Source organism: Chiloscyllium plagiosum, unplaced genomic scaffold, assembly GCF_037043375.1.
Source record: "Chiloscyllium plagiosum isolate Xiang-an unplaced genomic scaffold, Cpla_swu_hap1 HiC_scaffold_31, whole genome shotgun sequence".
Taxonomy (NCBI): Eukaryota; Metazoa; Chordata; class Chondrichthyes; order Orectolobiformes; family Hemiscylliidae; genus Chiloscyllium; species Chiloscyllium plagiosum.
In genome coordinates, this window is record NW_028270169.1 from 16902864 (window position 1) to 16929385 (window position 26522).

At 42.4% G+C, this 26522-nt stretch overlaps 1 protein-coding gene across 2 annotated transcripts in view; it reads right to left on the reverse strand.

Moving 5' to 3' along the window:
- lhfpl7 (LHFPL tetraspan subfamily member 7) overlaps positions 1-26522 on the reverse strand; it is a 317248-nt gene that overhangs the window by 156131 nt on the left and 134595 nt on the right. For both annotated transcript variants that reach the window (XM_043718313.2, XM_087977291.1), the window contains exon 2: positions 16603-16741. In XM_043718313.2, coding sequence (XP_043574248.1) covers positions 16603-16741 — 139 coding nt within the window. The remainder of the gene's footprint in view (positions 1-16602; positions 16742-26522) is intronic.

Below are 26522 nucleotides of genomic sequence, written 5' to 3' on the forward strand. Positions count from 1 at the left end.
TGAGAATATGGGAAAATTACACTGAAACATGCCTAGGAATAGGAGGAGGCCATCCCTTGAGCCTGTTCCACCAGTCAATGAGATCATGGCTGATCTGTGGCCTAACCCCATATACCTGCCTTTGATCCAAATCCCTTTAGACCTTTGCTTAGCAAAAATGTATCATTCTCAAATTTAAAATTAACAACTGATCCAGCATTCAAAGTCATTTGTGGGATAGAATTCAAAATTCCAAACCGATCACCCTTTGTGTGCAGAAGTTCTTCCTAACATCTCTCCTGAACGGTCTGGCCCTAATTTTTAGGCAATGCCCGTAGTTCTAAAATTCCCTCAGCAATTCTGCAAGTGCAGCTTTGACTGACCAGCTGAAGAATACCCACACTCAAGCCATGATGTGGAGGTGCCAGTGTTGGACTGAGGTGGACAAAGTCAGAATCGAAAAATGTGGTGGTGGAAGAACACAGCAGGTCAGGTAACATCTAAGGAGCAGGCATAAGCCCTTCATCCAGGCATCCTTAGAAGAGGCTTGTATGAAGGGCTTAAGCCTGAAATGTCGACTCTCCTGCTCCGCGGGTACTGTCTGACCTGCTGTGCTTTTCCAGCACCACACATTTCGACTCTGACTCTCCAGCAGGTGCAGTCCTCACTTTCTCCTGAACAAAGTCAGAAGTCACGTGACACCAGGTTATATCCAATAGGTTTATTTGAAATCGCAAGCTTTCAGAGCACTGCTCCTTTGTCAATTTCCCTCGGATATTTTCTTTAGTGATAGTCATCACATTTATTTCCTCATCTCCTTTTGCCTCTTGATTTAGTACTTCTGGAATGTTATTAACGTCTTCTACCATCAGACTGATGCAAAGTATTTATTCAACTCCTCTGCCGGTTCCACGTTATTACTTCTCCAGCCTCATGATGTAAAGTGACAACGTTCACTTTGGCCTCTCGCTTTATTTTTATATATTTAAAGGAACTTCCTGTCTGTTTTTACATTACTTGCTAGTTTATCCTCATCATTAATTTTCTTTTATTTTGGCCAACTTTTGCTGGCTTTTAAAATCTTTCCCAATCCTTGGGTTTATCATGAATCTCTGCCATGTTGTAAGTTTCATTTCTTTCCATTTGCCACTTTCCTCATTTTGCTTCTGATTGGTTTATACCTTTCCTGGAATCCTTTTTTTTATCACTGGGCTATATCTTTGTTATGAATATACATGCATTTGTCTTCATGGCTACATCCTCCAATTTGATTCTCTCAGTCCACTTTTTTTCTCTTTCTCTTTATCGCTCTTTCTCTCTTTGACTTTTTTCCTCATTCTGTTATTAAGCCCTCTGGAGTCCCTGGCCTTACAGATCACCAACCCATGTCTGCTCACACTCTGATAGTACTCAGGAACAACCGCTGCGCGGAATGGAAGTGTATCATTAGTCCTATTTATCTGAAGTTGACAGAAATTTATTAACTTGCCAATGAATTAATCTGTTCCCTAATTTTCTTTGCCTGAATCATAAAGTGCTTCCACATCACGTCAACACCAAGAACATTCATTCAACATGGTGATTGGTGCCAGATAAACAAGACTGCATTGCTTGAGATCATAGCAGTTTATTTTAAAGAAAGAATATTGTGATATTTTTGACATGCTGAAAAAGCAAATAGCTCCTCCATCACATTTGTCATTTTAAACTATTTCTGCGTTTTATTAGAGGGCTCACAATCATCGTATTTACATAAATTCTGTCACAATGACAGTATTTGCATTCTGACGATGTGAATTTTGTCTCAGAAACATATTCCTTCAACTATTTATTCTCCATCCACGTACACTAAATCCCTCGCCTCACTTTGCTTTCACCACCGAGGTTATAACCATAACTCATTCAAAACACATCTCTACACAGAGATTTAAAACACAAAGATATAAATGCCATGCTTTGACAGAACAGAACTCTGGTTAGTTCACACCTGCAGTGCAGTGAGTAGCTCTGGACAACACACCTTGGAAAAGACATATTGGCCTTGGAGGGAGAGTAGTGTCAAATTAGTAGAAAGAGTGGTTGACACCGTGGTGCAGTGGTTAGTACTGCCACCTCACAGCACCAGGGATCTAGGTTCAGTTCTAATGTCTGTGTGGAGTTTGCATATTCTTATTCTCTGTGTCTCCATTAGTTTCTTCCAGATGCTATGGTTTCCTCGCAGTTCAACGATTGCAGGCTAGGTGGATTGGCCATGCTTAAATTGCCCATAGTGTGCAGGCTAGATGAATTAGCCATGGGAAATGCAAGGCTGTGAGGGTGTAGTTGGGATGCACGTCTCAGGGTCAGTGCAAACTTGATGGGCTGAATAGCCATTTTCTACACTGTAGGGATTTGATATAAACCTGGTCTCTGAGGAAAATCTTTGCAACCTAGGGTTATATTCCCTCAAATTTAGGTCAAGGGCTTTAAGTTTTAAAGATTTAAGCAGAAGGGATAGGGTAGGTAGAGAGAAGAAAAAGTGGGAAGTTTAGAACTAAAAGATGAAAACTAAAAATGATACCCAAAATTTTCAGGAGTGTACTTCGGGAATCACAAGGTTAATTGTAAATTTCAAACCTGAGGTCAATAGATTTTAGTTATCCAAATGCATCGAGGGACATTGGGTAAAGGTAGGTGAATAGGTTTAGATGTTAGATCAACCGTGATCTCATTGCACGGTGAAGCAGGTTTGAGTAAATGGCGTATTCCCATTCCTATGTCCCTGTGATTTAGTGGAGGTATTCCTTTGCGTTTGTATGGGCACTGATAAGAAAAGTACCCGCTATTACAGGCCATCCCTTACTACCCCATCCCTGCCTTTTTGCTCATATTTTGGTGAAAATGGAGCCCCCCACAACTTGGCAGGCAGGCCACACTGTTTTCCCACTTCTCTCATCTGGTGAGGCACACCTGTGGCACAGACAGACTTAGAATTACATGAAATATTCAGTTCAAACCTTTCTTCCTGCTTAAACTGATCCGGACCAAGAAGTAATGTTATAAATGAATGGTTTTCCTGTAACTTGATTAGATTAGATTCCCTACAGTGTAGAAACAGGCCCTTCAGCCCAACAAGTCCACACCGGCCCTCTGAAGAGTAACCCACCCTAGACCCATTTCCCTCTTGACTAACACTCCTAACAGTATGGGCAATTTATCATGGTCAATTCACCTGCCCTGCACATCTTTGGACTGTGGGAGGAAACCCATGCAGACATGGGGAGAATGTGCAAAATCCACACAAACAGTCACCGAGGCTGGAATCGAATCTGGGACAAAGGACGATTATATAAGTATCATTACAGATGACAGTGAGGGACAAGATAGCATTGTTGGATATTATACGGGTTCACAGTGGCTGTACAGGTACAACAAGATGGCTGCATTCATGTGTAACCCAACATTATAGAAAAATCGCGCTTTAGAAACAGCACTTAAATTGTTGGCGATGTAATCGCGTTACAGCTATCACACGTTTTAAAAGTTAGCGCTTTAGAGACAATGTTCCCAATTCGTCAATCGCCTTACATGAATTTGCGTTAATGAAATGCGCGTTATAGCAGAACGACCTGCACACCACATTCAGTTGGAGTGATTGACAATCACCTCTACTTATGCTGAATTAGAATTAGATTTTTCTTGTCACGTGTACTCAAATACAAGAATACAGGAGTACAGTGAAAAGTGCACAGAGTCACTATTCTCCAGTGTCATCTTGGTTACAATAGTACATAGGTGACCTTAATATGAGGATACTACCGGGTGGAGAAATTTGCCTCTAATATCCCTGCTCCTTCGTACTTCTAATATCTAGGCCCATTGACTTCCCCCAGTGAAATAACTCCACACAGTCCAGTATCCTGTCACCAAGTCACCCTTTATTTACATGTGCAGTCTACACTGGCTATGACCAGCCAGCTCCGAAATGTAATTGCACCAAATTGACCAACCCCTTATGTCAACACTCTCTGTTCTTCTAATTTCATTGCTGTTGACTGTTCCTGATCATCTGATGGCTACAGCCACCGAGTGGACGACATATTTGAAAACTGAGACTGTAAATCCCCGTTTTTTGATGCTGAACTATTAATGTTTAATGTTTAAAGTAGAATTTAAATTATTTCAGCCCTCGGCAAGTCACTTAAAATTTATTCCACTTAAAATTAGCTATACATTAACAAAATAACCTCTGGCAGGTGACTAACCCAGAATTGTTGGCCAAACCCTGCTTTTTTTCAAATGTATTGCAGCTAACAATGAAATAGTATCTTTTGGTTTTTTGACATTGTAACATTCCGCAGAGTTGAACCAACTCAAAAGCTAGACAAGATTTTCAGTATCTACAAATATTTAGTTCAACAAAAATGTGATCAGTAGACATTTTAGTTACACAAAACTCAAAATTAGGGCATGAGAAAATAGACAGATGGTGGTTTCTATCCAATAACAGCAATCTGTCAGCCAGGGCTCCCTATTGGTTAATAACTGCAATCAAGGATCTTGTAATCAATAAGATCCACCTGGTTCCAATCGCTACACTCACCTTCACTGAGTGACTTTGAGAGAATCATAGGCTGACACTTCAACACAGTACAGAGACATCACTGCTATACAGAGACTTCTGAAGTGCTGGAAATGCCATCCTTCAGATGAGGCATTAAATTAAAACTCCACCTGCCATCTCAAGGAGCATTAGAAGTTACTTGGTACTAGTTTAAAGAAGGGTAAGGGAGTTTTTCCCTGTATCATGGTCAATAGACATCCCTCAGATTTTTTTGTTGAATTCAAATTTCACTATCTGCCTAGGGGAGAATTTGAACACATATTTCCAGAGGATTAGCCTGGGATCATGAATTAGTAACTCAGTGACAATACAACTATGCCAATGCCACTGCAATCTTTAACCCACAACCAACCCCAATAAAAAACAGATCACCTCGTCATTATCACATTGTTTGTCGGAGCTTGCTATGTGTAAATTGGCTGCCTATTTTTCGAGGTTACAGCAGTTACGACGCTTCAGAAGAAATGAATTGCCGAGATGAATCTTCACTGATGATAAAGCACCGTGTGATGTCTTGAGATTGTTAAAGGCAGCGTCTCTGTCTTTCTCTATTGGAGCCTGATGGGAATTCTCCTACTTCAATTTATTTTGGCTGGGGTGTAGTATTTCCAGGTGAAAGGCCGACAAGTGACCCTTTTACAAATGGGTCATCTGCCCTTGCCCCTGCTGAGAAACTGGAATTTCAAGCATCTTCAGGAGACACTGAGCAGGTGAATACCTGCACCTGGTGTTTTTACAATCCTCAGCGGAGCTGCTGCTCGTCCAATGAGCCTGAACTATCACTCGCTTTTTTTTTAAAAGCTGTGGTGGGTCTTTGGGTCCACCAACAAACATAGTCCATACAGGTTCACAAGGAGCCTTATCCTCAGACAGGGTGCAATGTTTCAAAAGCGTGGGTCAGAAATGTGACTGCACCAAATTGACCAATCTCTTATGTCAACACTCTCTGTGCTTCTAATCCCATTGCATTTGACTGTTCCTGATCTTCTGATAGCTACAGCCACTGAGTGGAGGCTGCATTTGAAAAGCTGATGTGGTATTGACTCTCTCGGACATATTAGGTTGTTAAGGGGAAGGGCATATTCGTGTCCCTCAAGTGAGGCATGTCCGTGCTGAGAAATGTAATCATTTTGACTTATCGTTAAATATTTCCAGTTCAGACATCACAGAAGGAACGGTTCCTGAGCATTATGGCCACAATGCAGCTTAAATCCATCTTCACAAGACCAGCAGTGTGGTATTATCTTTCCTCGCAATACTCAGTCTTATAGTATTTTTTATTGCCTTTATTAATCAAATGCATGTTAATGCCAAATTATAGGCACTGTGCGTTGTGAACACATCTCATTAAGAGCTGAGATGAATCGTTATCATTGCAGTGAACATAAAAAAAAGCCTACAGTAGAGCAGGCTTTAAAATGAAAAACATAATTTTGACTTATTTCAGTACAATCCTCTCCTGTGCAATCAGAAATTTCTATTAGCCAAAACAGATATTCTGAAGAACGTCCAAATGAATCCGACATATTCACAGGGGACTTTCTGATCATTGGTGACAGAAACCTCTTCTTTAATAAGGCAATCAAGCTACATCTTTCAAATCATGGAAGGCTCATGTTCTATGCTGTCTGTAACATGTCCTAGTAATCAGCACCACATTAAAAACATCAGTAGCTGCTATTAATGTCATAGTGTGTTAAGGAGCTTTGGGGAATGTCATCAAGAATCTATTGTGTACTCCCAAAACTCACAGCTCATAAATGGCATCAAATTCACAACAAAAAGTAAAACTCCACATGACAAATTTTTAACAGACTTACAGGGTGAAACACTAACGCTGTGAATCAGGCGATTTCTATAACGATCAGCCATTCTGCAATGTCAGTTTTGCACCTGATTAGCAATTGAAAGTGAAAGACCACAATAAATATCAGGGAATAGACAGTGACATTCAGACTGCGGGAATAGCTTTCAGTGAGTTACTGCAAAAGGAAATTGGGTGTGAGGATCTACATGCCTGATTGATGGTTCTGACCATTGAGACGAATTAACTTTTATGTATTAAGTAACACCTGCCAGTTATTAAAGGGTAAGGTTAAGATCATAATCTTTCTTTTTGGATAATCAAGCTTTTGAGTGAACTGTTAGAACTAGGATCCCATTGGTTAGTCATAATATGAATCATGACCTTGGACAGTCCATTCTTTGAATTTGCCCAACTATTGAAGTCAGAAGTCACATGACACCAGGTTATAGTTCAACAGGTTTATTTGAAATCACAAGCTTTCGGAGCACTGTTCCTTCGTCAGGTGAAGTAATTTCACAGCCACTGCATTAAGGCTAACACTATCTGTTTTCAGAAATCAATCTCTATTGATGAAAAATATTAAGCCTTAGCACTATGTCAGAAAATGCTGGAAATCACAGCGAGTCGGGCAGCATCCATGGCGAGAGAGCAAGCTAAACTTTCGAGTCTAGATGACTCTTCATCAATGCTGACGTGGAGTGTGAAGGGGACAGCATTTATGGGTTAATTGTTTGCTCCCAGCTCCTGGTTGAATTCCTGTCAACCACAAAGATGTCAAGAGGTGATAACCAGAGATCTTGGTCAGAGTACAATCAGGACAGCCCCACTCTCTTAAACTGCGTTCAAAAAACAGCCAATAAAATAAGAGCAGAAAGCAAGAGAATGGAATAAAACAAAGAACTGCGGATATTGGAGATTGGAAACAAAATCGGACACTGCTGATGAAACTCATCAGATCTGGCAGCATCTGGGGGAAGAAAGCAGAGTTAACATTTCTAATCTGGTGACTAGCCTTCCCACAGATACTGCCAGACCTGCTGAGTTTCATCAGCAATTGCTATTTTTGTTTCAAAAAACAAGAGGCTCCTTTTATTTTTGCCTTCCAGTGAGTTTGGCTATAGTTATTATTCAGGGTGCAACAGCACGTACAAATACTTTCTCAGCTAACAATATCTGATGTAGAATTACCGAATATATGCTGCTGCCAAGTTAGATATTTCTTATAGACACATTGAAGCAGCTCCAGATTTCTTCCTAATTGAGTAGGTTTGGGGACGGCACGGTGGCTCAGTGGTTAGCACTGCTGCCTCACAATGCCAGGGACCCGGGTTCAATTCTTGCCTCTTGTCTGTGTGGAGTTTGCACGTTCTCCCCGTGTCTGTGTGGGTTTCCTCCCACAGTCCAAAGATGTGCAGGTTAGGTGAACTGGCCATGCTAAATTGCCCGCAGTGTTAGGTGGATTAGTCAGGGGTAAAATGTAGGGGAATGGGTTTGGGTGGGTTGCTCTTTGGAGGGCCGAAGGGCCTGTTTCCACACTGTAGGGAATCTAATCTAATTGGTTCTTCCTCAATACGATGCTTGGGAAAGGGGCAAAGGCTGAGCAAAGTCTTGTTTGGATATTGGTTAATGCTTCTTAAAAGTAATCTTGAAATATCATCTCCTGCCTTGTTAAATCAGCCGATATACACAGCAGTAATATTCAACACTGCAACTGATTTGATAATGGCTAGCTCACCCATAAATATACCATTACCCAAAACAAAGTGCCCTTCTCTTGAGTGGAGAGCTGATTTTCCACAATGTGTTTACACTATTTAAATTGAGCACACTGCCCATATTTGAAGTGCCCAAGGGAGTAGAATGTACGTGACTGCTCATCCTCTGTTATGTATATCCTTGCAAGTGTCAACACTTGAAAATGTGAAGCGTGTAGAACATAATCATCCTAAAGTGTTTTCCAGATTGCTACTCTGTAAACTATATTTAAATGACTGACAGAGGGGCTTTAAATCTCCACTCAGTTGCGTCTGCTGTAAATGTATGGGCACTTTCTCCATGTTCATGGTTTCCTGCACTTATTTAGGGGATTTAGTGTTGGACAGCACTAAACATTTCTGCACTTATTGTCATTACTGAGTGTTCGTGAGTCAGGTATAGAGCAGGAAGAACCTTTTCATCGATAGGGTGAAGAGCCAAGGTCTTTTTCCCAGGGTGGGTGAGTCCAGAACTAGAAGGCATAGTTTTGAGGTGAGACAGGAAGGATTTAAAAGGGACATAATAGGCAACTTTTTCACACAGAGGGTGGTGCGTGTATGGAATGAGCTGCTAGAGGAGATAGTGGAGGCTGGTAGAATTATAGCATTTAAAAGGCATTTGGATGGGTATATGAATAGGAAGGGTTTAGAGGGCTATGGGCCAAATGCTGGCAAATGGGACTAGATTCATTTAAGATATCGGTTTGGCATGGACAAGTTGGACCGAGGTGTCTGTTTCCGTGCTGTAAAATTCTATGGGAAATACAAGTTTCAGTTTAAAGCCCACATTGTATGAATTGAGCAATTGAAAAGTATAAGAACAAAACAGAATCTAGTAATTAGACAACTTTGGTTTTCAAGACTGTCAGAGGAAGGAAAATCTGAAGACAATTTGGCAATCTGAAGCTTTAAAATCCTGCAAAAGAATATTCTGGAATAGGTGTCAAATTTAGTGAGTGTTTGAAAACTCTGAAAACAAGATTTGTTAAACAGATCATTTTTAAAATTTATTCTGATAAAGATAGGTAACACAGTGATTAGATAGAGACAATGTAATAGATGGAACATTCTTAAACATTCAACGTATTTCATAACATGACTCAGGAAAGGCTTATTAAAATTAAAATTCACGTGTATCATTTAACAGGAATGTAGCAGCGTAGATGATGAGTAATTGGAGACCTAGAATCAATGACGGTAAAATTAGTCCTCATAAGTAGTTTCTAGAAAATTGCCTGCCTCTTTATGCTGCACTTAATACTATTTTCCCATTGACTAAAGAACTTGTATTCATGTAGTCCCTCATCAAATTCTTGACGTCTCAAAGCACTTCACATTCAAGCACCTTGCATATCTTTATAGAATCCTCCCTGTGCCCTCTAGCTTTGAAGTTTAAGAGCCCTTCTTTCAGCTTTTCCCTTTGTTATTGAGGGCAAGCTCGCTGTTCTCTCTGCTGTATCATGTCACTTGGAGCTACCACACTTAGACATAACAAGGTGACTTGAATTTTGTAACCATCACTTCTCCCTCCTCAACGGCTTTGCTCATCTCGTGAAAGTGTTGACTAGTACAGGCATTTTATAAGTAATCTATTCAGGGATATTATGACACATCTCTGGAGCAGGTGGGACTTGAACACAGACCTCCTGGCTCAGAGATAGGGACACCAACACTGCACCACAAGACCCCTGTTGGCTTATAGAAAGAAGGAACAATTGCTTACACCAGGTAATACATTTGGAGCAGTACATTTGTAATCTTGGGGCCCAGACTCAAATCGTACCCTGATAACTTGGTGGAGTTTAAATTCAATCAAAAAATCTGGAATTTAAAGCTATTCTTAGTAAGCTACTATTGGTTATTAATAGGAGTTAGAGTCAGCCTGATGACCTTTCCACCGTTGATTTAGAAAATAATCAATTTCAGATATGTCTTGAGGCATAATTTGAACAATGGTAAGGTCCTGGGGAATGTTGCTGAACAAAGAGACTTTGGATTGCAGGTTCATAGTTCCTTGAAAGTGGAGTCGCAGGTAGATAGGACAATGAAGAAGGCATTTGGTATGCTTTCCTTTATTGATCAGTGCATTCAGTATCAGAGTTGGGAGGTCTGTTGAAGCTATACAGGACATTGGCCAAGCCACTTTTGGAATACTGTGTTCAATTCTGATCTTCCTGCTATATGAAAGATGTTGTGAAACTTGAAAGGTCTCAGAAAAGATTTATAAAGATAGTTGAGCTATCGGGCAGGCTGAGGGGTGACCTTATAGAGGTTTATAAAATCACGAGGGGTATGGATAGGATGAGTAGCCAAGGCGTTTTTCCCAGGGTAGGGGAGTTCAAAACTAGATGGCATAAGTATAAGGTGAGAGGGAAAAGATTTAGAAGGGACCTAAGGGGCAAATTTTCCACACAGACGGTGGTGCGTGTATGGAAAGAGCTACCAGAGAAGTGGTGGAGGCTGGTACAATTACAACATTTAAAAGGCATATGGAAGGGTATATGAATAGGGAAGGGTTTAGAGGGATATGAGCCAATTGCTGGCAAATGGGACTAGGTTAATTTAGGATATCTGGTCGGCATGATGAGTTAGACAAAAGGCTCAGTTTCTGTGCTGTACATCTCTACGACTCTATGACTCTTTAACTTGATCATCGAGAAACCGATTAAGATATAACACAATGCTGGTTTATACTCAGCCACACTATAGCCACTGGAAATTGATATTGGGCTATTTGTGAAACCATCGTTCCACACAACTGCCTGTGTTTCCCTCTTGATGAGTTAGATAAAATGAGTCCTATCCTATGCCCTATCCTTTGATAACCTTGGCCAAAATCAGACTTGGAAATTTTAATTTACCCTCAGCATCTTTCTTGGGAGAGTATTCTTGATTTCCACTAACCCTCTGTGTGAGAAAAAGCTCCCTGCTTTAATTCCTAAATGACACAGTTCTAGTTTGAAGGTCATGCCCCTTAGTTCTGGATTTTGTTCCCTGATCAAATAGTTTTGCTATATTCACTCTCGAGGAGAAAGTGAGGTCTGCAGATGCTGGAGATCAAAGTTGAAACTTTATTGCTGGAACAGCACAGCAGGTCAGGCAGCACCCCTGGATGCTGCCTGACCTGCTGTGCTGTTCCAGCAATAAAGTTTCAACTATATTCACTCTCTCACACCTCTTAATCATTTTCAGTGCCTTGACTGAAACAACCTGTCAATCTTCTGAATACAATGGAATATAAACCAAGAGTTTGCTAAGAAATAGGATGTCCATTTATTTTCTTTGGTCTTTCCTTAGATATGAGTTCTGCTGGCAAGGAATTTTTACCCATTCCTGATTTGTCTTGAATTAAATGGATTGTAATGCAATTTCAGTCAAGAGTTAAACACATTACTGTGTGCCTGGAGTCACATGTAGGCCAGACCAGGAAACTGGCAGATTTCCTTCCCTACGGAGCACCAGCAAACCAGATTTCAACAATTGGTGATAGGTGCACTGTCTCATTAGTTTTGGGATTGGTTAGCTCAGTTGGCTGGATGGCGGGTTTGTGATGCAGAGTGGCACCAACTGCGTGTGCTCAATTCTCACAGTGACTGAGGTTACCATGAAGTACTCTCTTTTTCAACCACTCCCCTCACCATGAGGCATGGTGACCCTCAGGTTAAACCACAATCACCAGTCACCATTCTTTCTCTCTCTCTAATGAGAGGGCAGCTGCTCTGGTCTACTCAGAATAGAGTGACTTTACCTGAACTCAGCGACAAAAAAAGTGGAGATGCTGGAATCCAAAGTAGACAGGCAGGAGGCTGGAAGAACACAGCAAGCCAAGCAGCATCAGGAGGTGGAGACGTCAATGTTTTGGGTGTAACGTTTCTTCAGTCTTGAAGAAGGGTTACACCCAAAATGTCAACTTCTCCACCTCCTGATGCTGCCTGACTGCTGTGTTCTTCCAGGAGGAGAAAGTGAGGACTGCAGATGCTGGCTATCAGAGTCGAGAGTGTGATGCTGGAAAAGCACAACAGGTCAGGTAGCATCTGAGGAGCAGGAGAATTGACGTTTCAGGCATAATCGGCGTTTCCTGATGAAGGGCATATGCCCGAGACATTGATTCTCCTGCTCCTCAGATGCTGCCTGACCTGCTGTGGTTTTTCAACACTACACTCTCAATTGCTGTGTTCTTCCAGCCTCCTGCTTGTCTACTTTACCTTTACTCAGGCTCTTAGTATTCCAGATTTGGAATTTTCCAATCAACCTGTTTAGAGGTGTTATGCCATACACCTCTGGGGCAGATGGGACTTGAACCCAGCTCTCCTATCCCAGTGTTAGGGACACTACCACTGCACCACAAGAGCCACCTATATTCTATGGGTTTATTTAATTTAAATACGATCAGCAGCTGAGGTGATGTTCAATTCTGAATCCCCTCAGCATTAGCCTGAGCCTCAGGATTGGGTGAAAGTGAAGACTGCAGATGCTGGAGATCAGAGTCTAAATTAGAGTGGGGCTGGGAAAGTGCAGCAGGTCAGGCAGCATCCAAGGAGCAGGAAAATCAATGTTTTGGGCAAAAGCCCTTCATCAGGAATGAAGCAGGGAGCCTCCGGGGTGGAGAGATAAATGGGAAGGGGGTGGTGCTAGGGAGAAGGTAGCCAAGAGTACAATAGGTGGATGGAGGTGGGGGTGAAGGTGATAGGTCAGAGAGGAGGGTGGAGCGAATGGGGAGGAAGAAAGATTGACAGGTAGGACAGGTCACGAGGGTGGTGCAGAGCTGGAAGGTTGGAACTGGAGTAAGGTGGGGGAAGTGGAAATGAGGAAATTGGTGAAGTCCACATTGATGCCCTGGGGTTCAAGTGTTCTGAGGTGGAAAGTGAGGCGTTCTTCCTCCAGGCATTGGGTGGTGAGGGAGTGGCAGTGGAAGAGGCCCAGAACTTGCATGTCCTTGGCAGAGTGGGAGGGGAATTGAAATGTTTAGCCTTGGGGCGGTGGAGTTGATTGGTGTGGGTGTCCTGGAGATGTTCCCTAAAGCACTCTGTAAGCAGGCATCCAGTCTCCCCAATGTAAAGGAGACCGCATCGGGAGCAACGGGTACAATAAATGACATTGGTGGATGGGCAGGTGAAACTTTGATAGATGTGGAAGGCTCCTTTGGGGCCTTGGATGGAGGTGAGGGGCGAGGTATGTGTGCAGATTTTGCAATTCCTGCGGTGGCTGGGGAAGGTGCCAGGAGGGGAGGGTGGGTTGTTGGGGGGCGTGGACCAGTCCAGCCACATTATTAGATTTAGATTGTTGATTCTGCTAATTGATCCTTCCTTTCCTTTCAGCTCAGACAAGGATTGTCAGCTATTGCACACCCCACTTTCTCCCACAGCTAACTGGGAGAGCAATCAGGAACAAGGGCCCCGGCTGCCATTTTGAATCATTTCACATTCTAACAGGGCTGGACAGACTGGATGCAGGAGGAAGTTTTCCCTGGTTTAGGAGTCAGAAAATAGGATAGACCATTTAAGAATGACCCGGGGAAAATTTTCTTCACTCAAAGGGTAGTGACCCTGTGGAATTCTCTACCACCGAAGGTCTTGGAGGTCAAGTCACTGATATATTCAAGAAAGAAATAGATGAATTGCTAGATTTTAAAGGCAGCAAGGGATACGGGGAGAGATTGAGAATAAGGCATTGTGATAGAGGCTCAGCTGTGATCATATTAAATGGCAGAGCAGGCTGAAGAGCTGACTGACCTATTGCTGTTGCTGGTTTCTATGCTTCTATGTTCCTCTACCACCTCCTTCCCTGGTCTCAGCAAACAACATATACTCAGATATTCCGATCAGCATGGGACTGCATTCAGAGATTGCTATATATCCATCTTTTGCAATTGCCCAATCTCAACTACTACCCACTGATTAGCGGAGTGTGGGGACAGCAATGGCTGAGATTGTTGGTCAGCACAGTACTACCTCCCACCGCCAGGGACCTGGGTTCGATTCCAGCCTTAGGTGACTGTATGGACTTTGCATAATCTCCTTGTGTCTGTGTGGGTTTCCCCTAGGTATTCCAGTTTCCTCCAAAGCTGTGCAGGTTAGGTGGAGTAAATTACCCCGTTATGTCCAGGAATGTGTAAATTAGGTGGAATAGCCATGGGAAATGTGGGATTATGGGGATTTAGTGGAATGAGCTTTGGAGGGTCGGTGCAGACCCAAAAGGATTCTATGGCTTGAGATTTTGACTTCCCCTTATGTCTGTAAATACCAAGAAACAAGTTTGTGATCTGCCAGTTCTGGATGGTTTAGTTCAGTGGGAAGTTACCCACTGAGGTGTTGGGTGGACCTTATAAAACACAGAGCTTTTTTGGCACCAAAATTGTCATGGGCACAGCTGCAATGAGGTTTCATTACTGGAAGATCTTCCAATACTTTGTATGGTTTTGAATTTGTGATTTGAACCCAGCTTGGTTTATCACTTACTGTAAGGATTCTCATTGCTCAGCCCACTCAGTGCTTTCGGAAACCATTTATCATGTAAATTCAATATAAATTAGCTCAATTTACGCAGGGTTTTAAAGAACAAAATTTAAAACTTAGTTTCGAGTCTAAATTGAAGAATGCTCATTGGAGAAATCAGATCTGGCAGTGTTGCAGTTAAAACCCCCAAATGAATTGGAATCCCAACAGTGTAGAAACAGGCCCTTCGGCCCAACAACACCGACCCTCCGAAGAGTAGCCCACCCAGACCTAATTCCCGACATTTAACCCCTGACTAATGCACCCAATCTACACATCTCTGAACACTATGGGCAATTTAGTATGGCCAATTCACCTAAGCTGCTCATCTTTGGATTGTGGGAGGAAACCGGAACACCTGGAGGAAACCTATGCAGACATGGGGAGAATGTTAAACCTAAAATTAGAAATTCTTTCCTGATACCATGAAACGCACTTTCTCATTTACACTCAACTTGGAGCTTGTTAATTTTTGCCCTTGCTTGTTATAATCTCACAAGATCAGAAAGAATGCCTGAGATCTAATGGAATGAGGGAACAGGTGATGGGATATATAAATGAAAGTTAATTCGGCATGAACTGGTTGTATAAATATGGGGAGCGAGTATTCAGTGGGATGTGAGTGTTCTGGAGTATGTTTAACTAAATTAAATCTCTCATTAAAAGTGTAGAAGTGGACTCTGTTTAAATACAGTTATATTCTAGTGTATAACAGTGCTCCTTCAATAATGAGCGCAATTATTATTGAAAACCCACACTTGACAGCTCAAATTTTTTGCAGTGAGTTTCTTCGAATGAGTTCAGCTCTTCCTCTGATGTCTCTATCAGCGATAGCAGAGGGACCTAGGATGTTCTGTGAGGTTTTGCCACGTGCCTCACATTGACAATATGGCTGAAATAATAGACACCAGGTGGGAGGTGGTTCACCCATCACAGCGCCACCACGCTCCAAACACATTATTGTTCAAGGCTTTGCTAATAGCACAGCGATTTTACCCAAGTCGTGTTCACACATTATCCAGTTCTTGTTGAATTACATTGGTCTCCCGGTCTGACAATGTCTCAATTTTAAATACTCATTTTTGTTTGTGAAAGCCTTCATATATTAATTGCCGCCATCTTCATTATTTCCGAGATGCCTGCACTTCCCCAATTCTGGTCTGTTGCAGAAACATAACTTTAATCATTCCCCGCTGTGCCTTTAGCTGCCAAAGCCATAGGGTCTGGGATTCGCCCCCTAAATGCATCTCCTTCCTAAAACCCACTTCCTTAACCATGGCTTTAACCATCCAACCCAAATATCTCCCTCTGAGGCTCGATTGTCAATGACACATTTATTGATAATGCTCTTGTGGGCATTTTGCTGCACCAGAGGCGTTCTTTACAAATCCAAGTTGTTGTGGTTTGTCGTTATAGTCGAACAATGCAAAGCAAGGGGTGTCCTACAATCTATATGGGCTTGACGATCTCAATCTAGGCAGCAGCAAGGATGGCACAGTTGGTCTCACTATGGAGAATCCGGTATGACCGGCTGCCCCTTGGATGATTTCCTGTTGAACTGTATTCCAGTAAGGGAGCAGTACGCTGACAGGACAGTGAGAAAGAGGCAGATTATTGATGAGTAGCCAATTTTGAGTGTGTTTGCCAATGGCAACCCTTTCCTATTTGATATATCTATTCAGGAAATGTGGGTGCACAGTCTGTGAACTTTTATGCATTTTATTAGAAAATATATTCATTAGAAACCTATATAGGATATCTATGAATAACACACATTGAGGTTTCTTTATTTTGAAGTCTTATTGCAAACTGCTGGTGATATATCACATGATCAGCAAATAACCCAGCCCAGCAGACTTCATTTATCCCATTCCCTTCTCCTGCCTGTTCAAATACTGTATTGATAAAGGCCACACTGACGCTGGACACGACAACAGAGAGAATCGCAGTAGTCAGTTCACTCACCTGACGTTGTTTGCATGTAGCCAGCCAGTGTGCAGATTCTCTTCTCACACAGTCCACTTGGCAGGAAGACAGTAACAATAGCCAACAGGGCACTGGTAGCCAGCAGCACGCAGCCTCCGGAACACAGAACAGCACTCGTCTGAAACATCAACAGATGGGCAAAGGCTTCAGTCCCACTTCTCAGTTCAAACTTTCAATTAGTCAGACAGACCACTTGCTGCTGATGATCCCCACACGCACGTATACTCACACATCTGGACACACAACTCTTTCAGCAGGAGTGATGAATGGGCTTCTTCCTATCTAACAGCCCTTGCATTCTTAATTAGATACACAATATTTATTCCTTGTGTGAAAGAGACGGTGGAATGCATTGGATTGCTCTAGACTCCTTTGTAATTGTAGGAGTTAAGACAGTGAGCAAATTTAGATGCTCTATTTTATATAATGTGGGCACACGATACATTAAAATGATAGAATAGCTCCACCATTGTTTACTGGTTAAATATATCACATGAAGAGTCCATTCCCTTCCATGAAGCCAGACAGTTAATTTCCTCTTAGTGCATCGAAATGAACAATTTATATACAAGTTGAATTCGTACAAGAAATATGATTAACATAGTGCGGAGTGCTCAGTTGACTATTGATCTCAGATGATATGGTAGCAGTGATGCTAAACCTGATCAGAATTCCACAGTGTTAGAGAAGGTGCGCTAAATTAACTTGTGTCCTCACTCCTGGTCGCTCTCTAATCACTGTCGAGTAGAAATTGCATGTATATGAAGATGCCATGGAAGCATGAGTGCAGATTTTTGGCTACAGAAATTCTCTAATGTTTGAGGAAGGTCTACAAAGGGAAACAGTGTGAAACCTGGATTACTGTAATGGGTGATCTACATGCTGATGAGTGTAACAAGCCAATGTCCAGCATGATGAGGCAGCTTCCTCATTAACTGGGCTGCTTTCCCTCTTGTTGGAGCCTCAGACGACCAGCTCTGTTGATAACTCTCTTGATGACAGCAGCAGGACAATCGCATTAATATTACAGCCCGAGTTCATTTCGCTTTCAGAACAACCTCATTTATATTCCAGCCCTTACTTATTTATTTCGCATTCCAACTTTGGTCACTTCCTAGCTCAGAATTGATAAAAATACAATGTATTCTCCTTTGCTTGGTTTACATTGTTTAACTATTTATATCAAAGCCTATCTCATCGCAGAATGTTGTCACTTGCATTACAAACTAGTCTGATCTATTTACAGGGAGCCTCATAATATGCTGTGCTTAGACTGCAGCTTTTTAATGTTATTTATTTATCTCATTTATGTTCCTTCACCTTGTATTGATTATAATGTATTCTCTCCCTTATTTATATTACAGCCCTTTAATCTTAACTATATCCTCAATGTTAATCGTAATGATAAAGGGATTCTCTGATATCCTAGTTGGCCTTGTTATTTATTCTGTTCTATCCCTTGAACATGAGTGGCCTACCTTGTTTAAATCACAAATCATTTAAATTACAATACTTCATCTCTAGCCAACACTCTGCCTCACTTATATTATAATCCTGCCTCATTTAGATTACAGCCGAGTGAGATTGCCATCTCATTTCAATTACAGCCTTGCCACCTTTAAATTGCAGCACATCTGCCTTATCTATATCACAGTCCTGGCTCATTGGTATCATAATGCTTTTGTTTCATATATTTTAAAGGCTCATTAGTTTATATTAAAATTCTTATTTATATGATATGCTCGCTTCTTTATTTTAGTCCCCAGTTCATTGATGTGGTTTTATTCTTTCAGCCTGTTGGTACAGGGCTGGCACAAGGAATTCCTGTGGGACCCTTGGAACATAGAACATTACAGCACAGTACAGGTCATTCGGCCCTCAATGTTGCACCAATCTGTGAAACCAATATAAAGACCATCTAATCTACACTATTCCATTATCATCTGCATGTTTATCCAATGACCATTTAATTGTCCTTAATGTTGGCGAGTCCGCTACTGTTGCAGGCAGGGCATTCCATGCCCTCACTACTCTCTGAGTAAAGAATCTACCTCTGACATCTATCCTCTATCTAGCACCCCTCAATTTAAAACTATGTCTCTTCATGCTACCCATCACCATCCGAGGATCACCTTGGATGTCACTGTTAAGTCACCTCTCAACCTTCTTCTCTCTAGTGAAAACAGCCTCAAGTCCCTCAGCCATTCCTCATAAGACCTTCCCTAAATACCAGGCAACATCATTGCTAGTGTAGTCTGTTGCATCATTACAATTCTTATTAATGGAGCTTCTCCCTTTAAGGGGAGAGGGAAATTTACGAGGTGCACCATGCAAGGATGCTTTCACTGATATAGCAGTGGGCAATCACAGATTGGCGCTACCAGAATTCAGCTACCAGACTAGTTGTCCAGCATCAAAGTGATAGATCAATGCAAGCAGAGGAAATATGCTGTGATTTTCATGCTTTGATACCTGCCCAGTGTGAGCCATTTCTGAGCAGCCAGTCACACACACTATTGGCAGAGGGTTTGAAACCAAAAGTGTGTTGATGTTGGTCAGACACTTAAAAACTTATTTCTTTACAAAACTGACTTGCCAACACTAAACTCTCTATAAAGCTGTTGGAAGAAGAAAAGGCAATTGAAGTAATTCATTGTAGAAAACCATTCCATGGCCGACATACCACAATGGCATCACTCCCTTCGATACCCAATTATCCCCAACATCCACAACTTCTTGGGGGGAGTGAGTTCCAGATTTTACCACCTTTTATGCAGAAGACATACATTAACATACATTTAGGAAATGGGTGTTCAGGAGACCTCGACACTGTCACCCAATGTATTAGAGCTGAGGACTGTACCAGCAGCTATTAGCAAATATACATTGCTTGTGAATCAGGCAAAACCCTCAAAGCTGAGTTAGCATTGAACATTGATAGAAAAAAAGTCTTCCTTGATATTGGTTAGCATGTTACCAAGGGCACCACATTGGTAGATGTGAGTTTTGAGAAGATTTGTAGCTCAGGTTGAGGTTCTGGATGTAGGTTTGCCCGGAAGCTTCATCCGGAGGCTCACTGAAGTTTCATCACCTAATATGGTGACGATACATCTTAAAATGAATCTTCCAGCTCAGCGAGAAAACCTACATCCAAATTAGTAGATGTGTTTCAAAGGAAATTGGGCTTTTCTGGCTGTCATTAACAGTAAGCTCAGCAAGTTTATCTTGTTTTATACCAACTTCATCGGGCACATGGATTACCAACAACACCCAATAGTAAAGTGGCTAAAGCTAATTAAACACCATTCCATTTGAGCCGTCGAGTGTAGGATCAATGCAGATTTGATCGGCAGTCGAGTTAATTCCTTATCTGGGTTAAAATCAATAGCAGGGGCAAGGCCAGGGCAGACTTTGCCTTGTGCCCCTACAGGCAAAAGGGAAAATCACTCGGGGGGAAATTGAAACTGTGCCAGTCCAAGACCCTCCTTGCTACCCACTTCAGGGTGATCTGTGCTATTTCCTGCTTATTACCAGACTTGATAGATGTAGAGAACAAGTGAGCCCAAACACAGTGTTTGATATATTGATGCTGTGGTTCTTGGATTACACTCACGGTGTGGGTCTCTGTCTCTCATTTTCTCTAGACACCTATAAAGTGGCACTAATAGAGGCTGAGGCATATTTCGAGGGCATATTCAACCTGGGAAAGGAAAGCAGTTTGAAAAATATGTAAACAAAAATAATTCAGAATCTTCTTCAGATTACCATCATGCTGTACCCCTAATAAAATCAAGTTGAAATTCAGATGGATTACACAATTCCTTCCTTAATTCATTCTTCTCAGGAAATCACAGCAAGCCACATCTAATCTTTAATTTTTCCGATCTCATTTCCTACTCTCTTCAACAATGCAGCTTTCAGTTAATTTCCATCTACTAATCATTTTGCATTATCCCTTTGTACCAGCCGCAATTTTTATTGAACAATTGCAGGAAAGCCAACGAGCACCAAGTCCACTGTTCAATCAAGCATTGAAATGAGGTCTGAATGAGGAACAATAAAAGATTTGGTTCATTTATAGCCACAAGCATATTTCTCATTGAGGAGCTGAAGAGTTATCTACCTGGAGACGTACGTGGCTTTAGTAAATATTAATAAGCAAACTGCCACAGTGTGAGGTGTTGGCCGTCATCCTGTTCTAGTGTGCGGTGTTTAATCATGACATGTTATACTTTATTCATCTCAAGAGGATTACATTCACTCCACAACTAGGATAACTTCTCCAAATCAATATTAATTTGGCAATAAATCCTCATGTCATCAGGTCTGTTTTGTTCATCTGGTTATTGCATGAGACTCCTCTGAGCATTCACTAACTCGAAATAAGTTACATTTATATAGCGCCTTTCACTAATTCAAGGAATCCTCAGGTGTTTTCCAGCCAATGATGCTGCACTGTTGGCTCTCAGGATAGCAGACTCAGTGTGTTACCTACACTGGGTTTAGTACTAGATTCTGTTTGGTTGCTGTTTGAACAACCTACGTATTCTTCATTATGTTAAAGAAACAGGCAATAGTTAATGATGGAGATCACACGCCATGGCAATGTGGGCTGTGAAAATAAATTCAGACACATGGCTTCGGGAGAAATACTTTGGGGGTTGTGTCATATCAGGTAGAAAGGCCTCAGCTTCCAAACTTGGCTTATACCAAGTTAACTGTTTTCAGACAATGGCGGTATAATGGGTCTCAACTCATCTGCTTGGGAAGGAATAAACCTGTTCATTGTTCATGCTCCTGAATGCCAATGAGAAACCATCTGGAGCAACGTGTGTGTGAGTTAAAACCTGATGAGGTCAGTGTATCTTTGATTGACAACCAACAAGGATAGTGCGCCTGTATAAAACAGCCAACAAGGACAGTGCACCTGTACAAAACATCCAGCAAGCACAGTGTGCTGTATAAAACACCCAGCAAGGACAGTGCGCCTGTACAGAACACCCAACAAGGACTGTGCACCTATATTACATCCCAACAAGGACAGTGCACCTATATTACACACCCAGCAAGGACAGGGGACCTGTATTACACACCCAGCAAGGACAGTGCACCTGTATAACACACACAACAAGGACAGTGCACCTGTAATGAACACCCAGCAAGGACTGTGTGCCTATATTACACACCCAGCAAGGACAGTATACCTGTATTACACATCCAGTAAGGACAATGTTCCTGTATAGAACACCCAGCAAGGACGGTATGCCTGTGTTACACACCCAGCAAGGACAATGCACCTGTACAGAACACTTAACAGGGACAGTGCGCTTGTATTACATACCCAGCAAGGACAGTGCGCCTGTAGAGAACACCCAGCAAGGACAATGCACCTGTACAGAAAATCCAGCAAGGACAGTGTCCCTGTATTACACACCCAGCAAGGACAGTGCACCAGTACAGAACACTTAACAGGGACAGTGCGCTTGTACTACACACCCAGCAAGGACAATGCACCTGTACAGAAAACCCAGCAAGGACAGTGTCTCTGTATTACCGACCCAGCAAGGACAGTGCACCTGTACAGAAAATCCAGCAAGGACAGTGTCCCTGTATTACCCACCTAGCAAGGACAGTGCGCCTGTATTACACACCCAGCAAGGATAGTAAGCCTGTATTACACATCCAGCAAGGACAGTGAGCCTGTGTTACACATCTGTGAAAGGACAGTGCACCTAGACAGAAAACCCAGCTAGGATAGTGTGCCTGTATTACACACCCAGAAAGGACAGTACACCTGTATTACATATCCAGCAAGAACGGTGCACCTGCACAGAATACCCAGCAAGGACTGTGCACCTGTACAGAACACACAGCTAGGATAGTGTGCCTGTATTACACACCCAGCAAGGGCAGTGCACCTGTCCAGAAGACCCAGCAAGGGCAGTGAGCCTACACAGAAAACCCAGCAAGGATATTGTGCCTGTATTATATACCCAGCAAGGACAGTGCGCCTGTACAGAACACCCAACAAGGACAGTGTGCCTGTGCAGAAAACACAGCAAGGAGAGTGCACCTGTACAGATCACCCAGCAATGACTGTGTACCTGTACAGAACACTCAGCAAGGACAGTGTGCCTGTATAGAACATCCAGCAAGGACATCCAGTGGGCGGCACGGTGGCACAGTGGTTAGCACTGCTGCCTCACAGCGCCAGAGACCCGGGTTCAATTCCCGCCTCAGGCGACTGACTGTGTGGAGTTTGCACATTCTCCCCGTGTCTGCGTGGGTTTCCTCCGGGTACTCTGGTTTCCTCCCACAGTCCAAAGATGTGCAGCTCAGGTGAATTGGCCATGCGAGATTGCCCGGAGTGTTAGGTAAGGGGTAAATGTAGGGGTATGGGTGGGTTGTGCTTCAGCGGGGCGGTGTGGACTTGTTGGGCTGAAGGGCCTGTTTTCACACTGTAAGTAATCTAGCCTAATCCATATAAATTGTAAGACATTGCGCCTGTGTAGAACACCTGACAAAGATAGGCAACAGCATTGTTTACATGGCCATATATATAAAGGAATTGTTCAGTATGAGGTGGTCCCAAACATCAGTCCTCCTTTGCATCTCTCTTCCTTCAAGAGAGGATAATGAGGAAAAAGAGGCCCACTGTAAGATTGATAGCTCCTACCATGTTTTACAACTGATCCACATTTTGGCAGAATCTTGGCGTAACCTGAAGCTGACGAGACAATCAGCCCAAGTCCGGGCCATATCTATGTGATGGATGGAAGATCATTCCTGGAGGGGGATTCCAATCAATGGGGGATGGGTTAGCAGAGTGCTGGACCATACGAGCTGCAGTGTGCAACTTCCAATCTGTCCTAAGCCAACTGAGCAAGTCCAGCAGCTGAGATACTGCCGGTTTGATAAGAAAATAACCATCCTGAGTTCTTGCTGCTGACCTCTGTGCGACCAGGGAGAATGCTCATCAAGTTTATTTATTGGAACCTCAGCAAACCTGTCGAGCCAGGAAAAACAACGATTATCTCCAACTCAGAGCTTCCAGGGAGATGATTTGCCCAGAGGCCTGCTAATGGAGTTCAAGTTAATTCACTGAAGGTGGGACACCTCAAGATGATTGAGAGCTGTGACAAGACGCTGTATAAATGCAGAGCCTGCTTTTCACCCTTTTCATATTAATTTACCACCAATATCATTCTGTTGAAGTTAGTCTTTCAACAGAAGATTACATTTGGGCCATTGGCATTGCCGATCCAAGTTGTGGAGCTGTTCCCTTTTCCTGCCAAGAAGCTTTTCCATTCCGAGTACATTTTAATTAAGCAGCTGTCAGGCATATTTCATAAGGAAAGGTGAGTTTTGCCCATAAGCCAACCACTGAAACACATGAAAGAAGCTTAATGACACGTGTATTAGTAGTGCAGTCTCCTCATGCATGTAATGCATTTGCTATTATCAATGTTAGCTGAATACTAATAGCTCCCGGGACTGGGCAGAGGCTGGATGACAGCTGCAAAGGTTTCCTTTTAAAAACACTGCGTTATGGAATGACCAGTTGAACCTTTCTCCTCATTTTGTCCAACAAAAGTAACACTGAAAGTGAGTTAATTATTTACACAAGGGAGCAACTCTTCCCTTTATTCATTCACAGGATGAAGACATCAATGGCTAGGCCAACAATCATTGCCCATCCCTAATTGCCCAGAGGGCAGTTAAGGGTTAACCACATGGCTGTGGGTCTGGAGTCACATGTAGGCCAGACTAGGATGGTAGTTTCCTCCCCTAACGGACGTTAGTGAACTAGGTGGGTTCTTCCTGACAATTGTCAAGGGACTCATCGTTATCATTAGACTTTTATTGAATTCACATTCTGTCATCTGCTAATGGCAGGGTCCCCAGAACATTACTTGAATCTCTGGATTAGCAGACCAACGATAATGCAACATGGCCAATGCCTCTCCTTCTCTTGCCTGATGATATCTTCTATCTGCCTGAACAAGACGTGGCAAGGACAAAGAAAGCTATGGACACTGCCTGTGATTGTGCAAGTCAATGGCAGGATGATGCATCCTGAACCAAGATACAGTTTACAATTCCAAGACTCTTTATGCATCCCATCCAGCCTCCCAGATGCAGACCTTTGTCAGATTTTGTTAGTTCAGCCTCACACTAATTTTGCAACTTAACTAGACATGTACAATTAAACGTCTCTCTTCTTTTCTCAGATAAAAGCTATATCAGTCAAAACAGAGGCCCCTCTCTGTTTGCAAATTGATTTGTATTTATATGGCACAATAAGTGACCATTAGTTGCAACAGCTACTATCTTGTATGGAGCTTTCTACCTTAGAGAGCTATGGATATTCAGACATTGAGTAATTTCAAGATCAAGATGAATAGACTTTGGACATGCTGGGAATCAAGGGACATGAATATAAGGTGGAAAAGTGGAGTGGAGGATCAGTTGATAATCAGTCATGATCACTAGTGCTTGGGGGCATAGGTTTAGGGTGAGCGGGGAAAAATATAAGAGAGATCTAAGGGACAACTTTTTCACACAGAGGGTGTATTTGTATGGAATGGGCTGCCAGAGGAAGTGGTGGAGGCTGGTACAATTGCAACATTTAAAAGGCATCTGGATGGGTATATGAATAGGAAGGTTTGGAGGGATATGGGCAAGTGGGACTAGATTGGGTTGGGATATCTGGTCTGCATGGACAAGTTGGACTGAAGAGTCTGCTTCTGTGCTGTACATCTTTATTACTCTATGACTCTACGACTTGAAGATTAGTCACAATCTTATTGAATGGCAAAGTAGGTTTGAGGGCTATTTCTTAGGTTATTCGGGTCTACACCAACTCCACAGCAGCTGCAAGGTGAGAAACCATCAAAACTGTTTTTAAAATGTTGTTAAGTGGTTATTGACACAAATTTCATTTCCTGCTCAGCCAAACAGTAGCATGTAAGGTGCTTCAAATCCTCTGTAACAGGCGGCTAGGGCATTGGTTTAATGTCACTTCTGAGGGACAACATCTCTGACAGTTTTTTACTCCTTTCACAGAGAGAGAATTACTAACATATTGCATTGGGCTAACTCTCACGACTTCAACATAAAGCCTTTTGGATCAGAATGTTACTAGTTGCGCCAAGCTGGCATATACAATGTTCCTACACAATATTGTGTGTGTTCAGGCACCATAGTGTACTGTTTCGATCCTGCCATATTCATCTTTATACATGATTTGGAGATGCCGGTGTTGGACTGGGGTGGACAAAGTTAAAAATCACACAACACCAGGTAATAGTCCAACAGGTTTAACTGGAAGCACACTAGCTTTGTGCTTCCATTTAAACCTGTTGGACTATAACCTGGTGTTCTGTGATTTTCATCTTTATACAGGTATACTGCTTCCTTTCAGCCTATGCCTGAAGGCAATGGCAACTTCTGTACAATGCAGCATGTTTTTTTTTGTAGCATTGTGAAAAGGAAATTCCAACCAATACGCACTAATCTACACATGGGACTTCTGATCCCTAATGGTCTAGTATGGGCTTGTGTCTAAAGGTTTTGTGATTTACTGAGAAGCAGTGATTCCTCCAAGTCAAAGAGGAAAGGATTTCTGATTCATATCAAAATAAGTGGCCACTCGTGGTTGAGATTTCAGTCAAACTCCACACACCTCAGGGTCTCTGTTCATTGTCTGCCATGCTGTATGCAGTGTATGAGATCATGTAGCTATCTACACTGTGATCTACTCTGTGTTTCCCTTGGGAGTAGCCATCTTGGACAATAATGATGCAATTGGAAAATATGCCTTGTTGATGGTGCAGTGGGTGATTCATCAACGTCTTGGTCAGGCTACACCAGGAATGTTATGAGCTGTTCTGTCTATT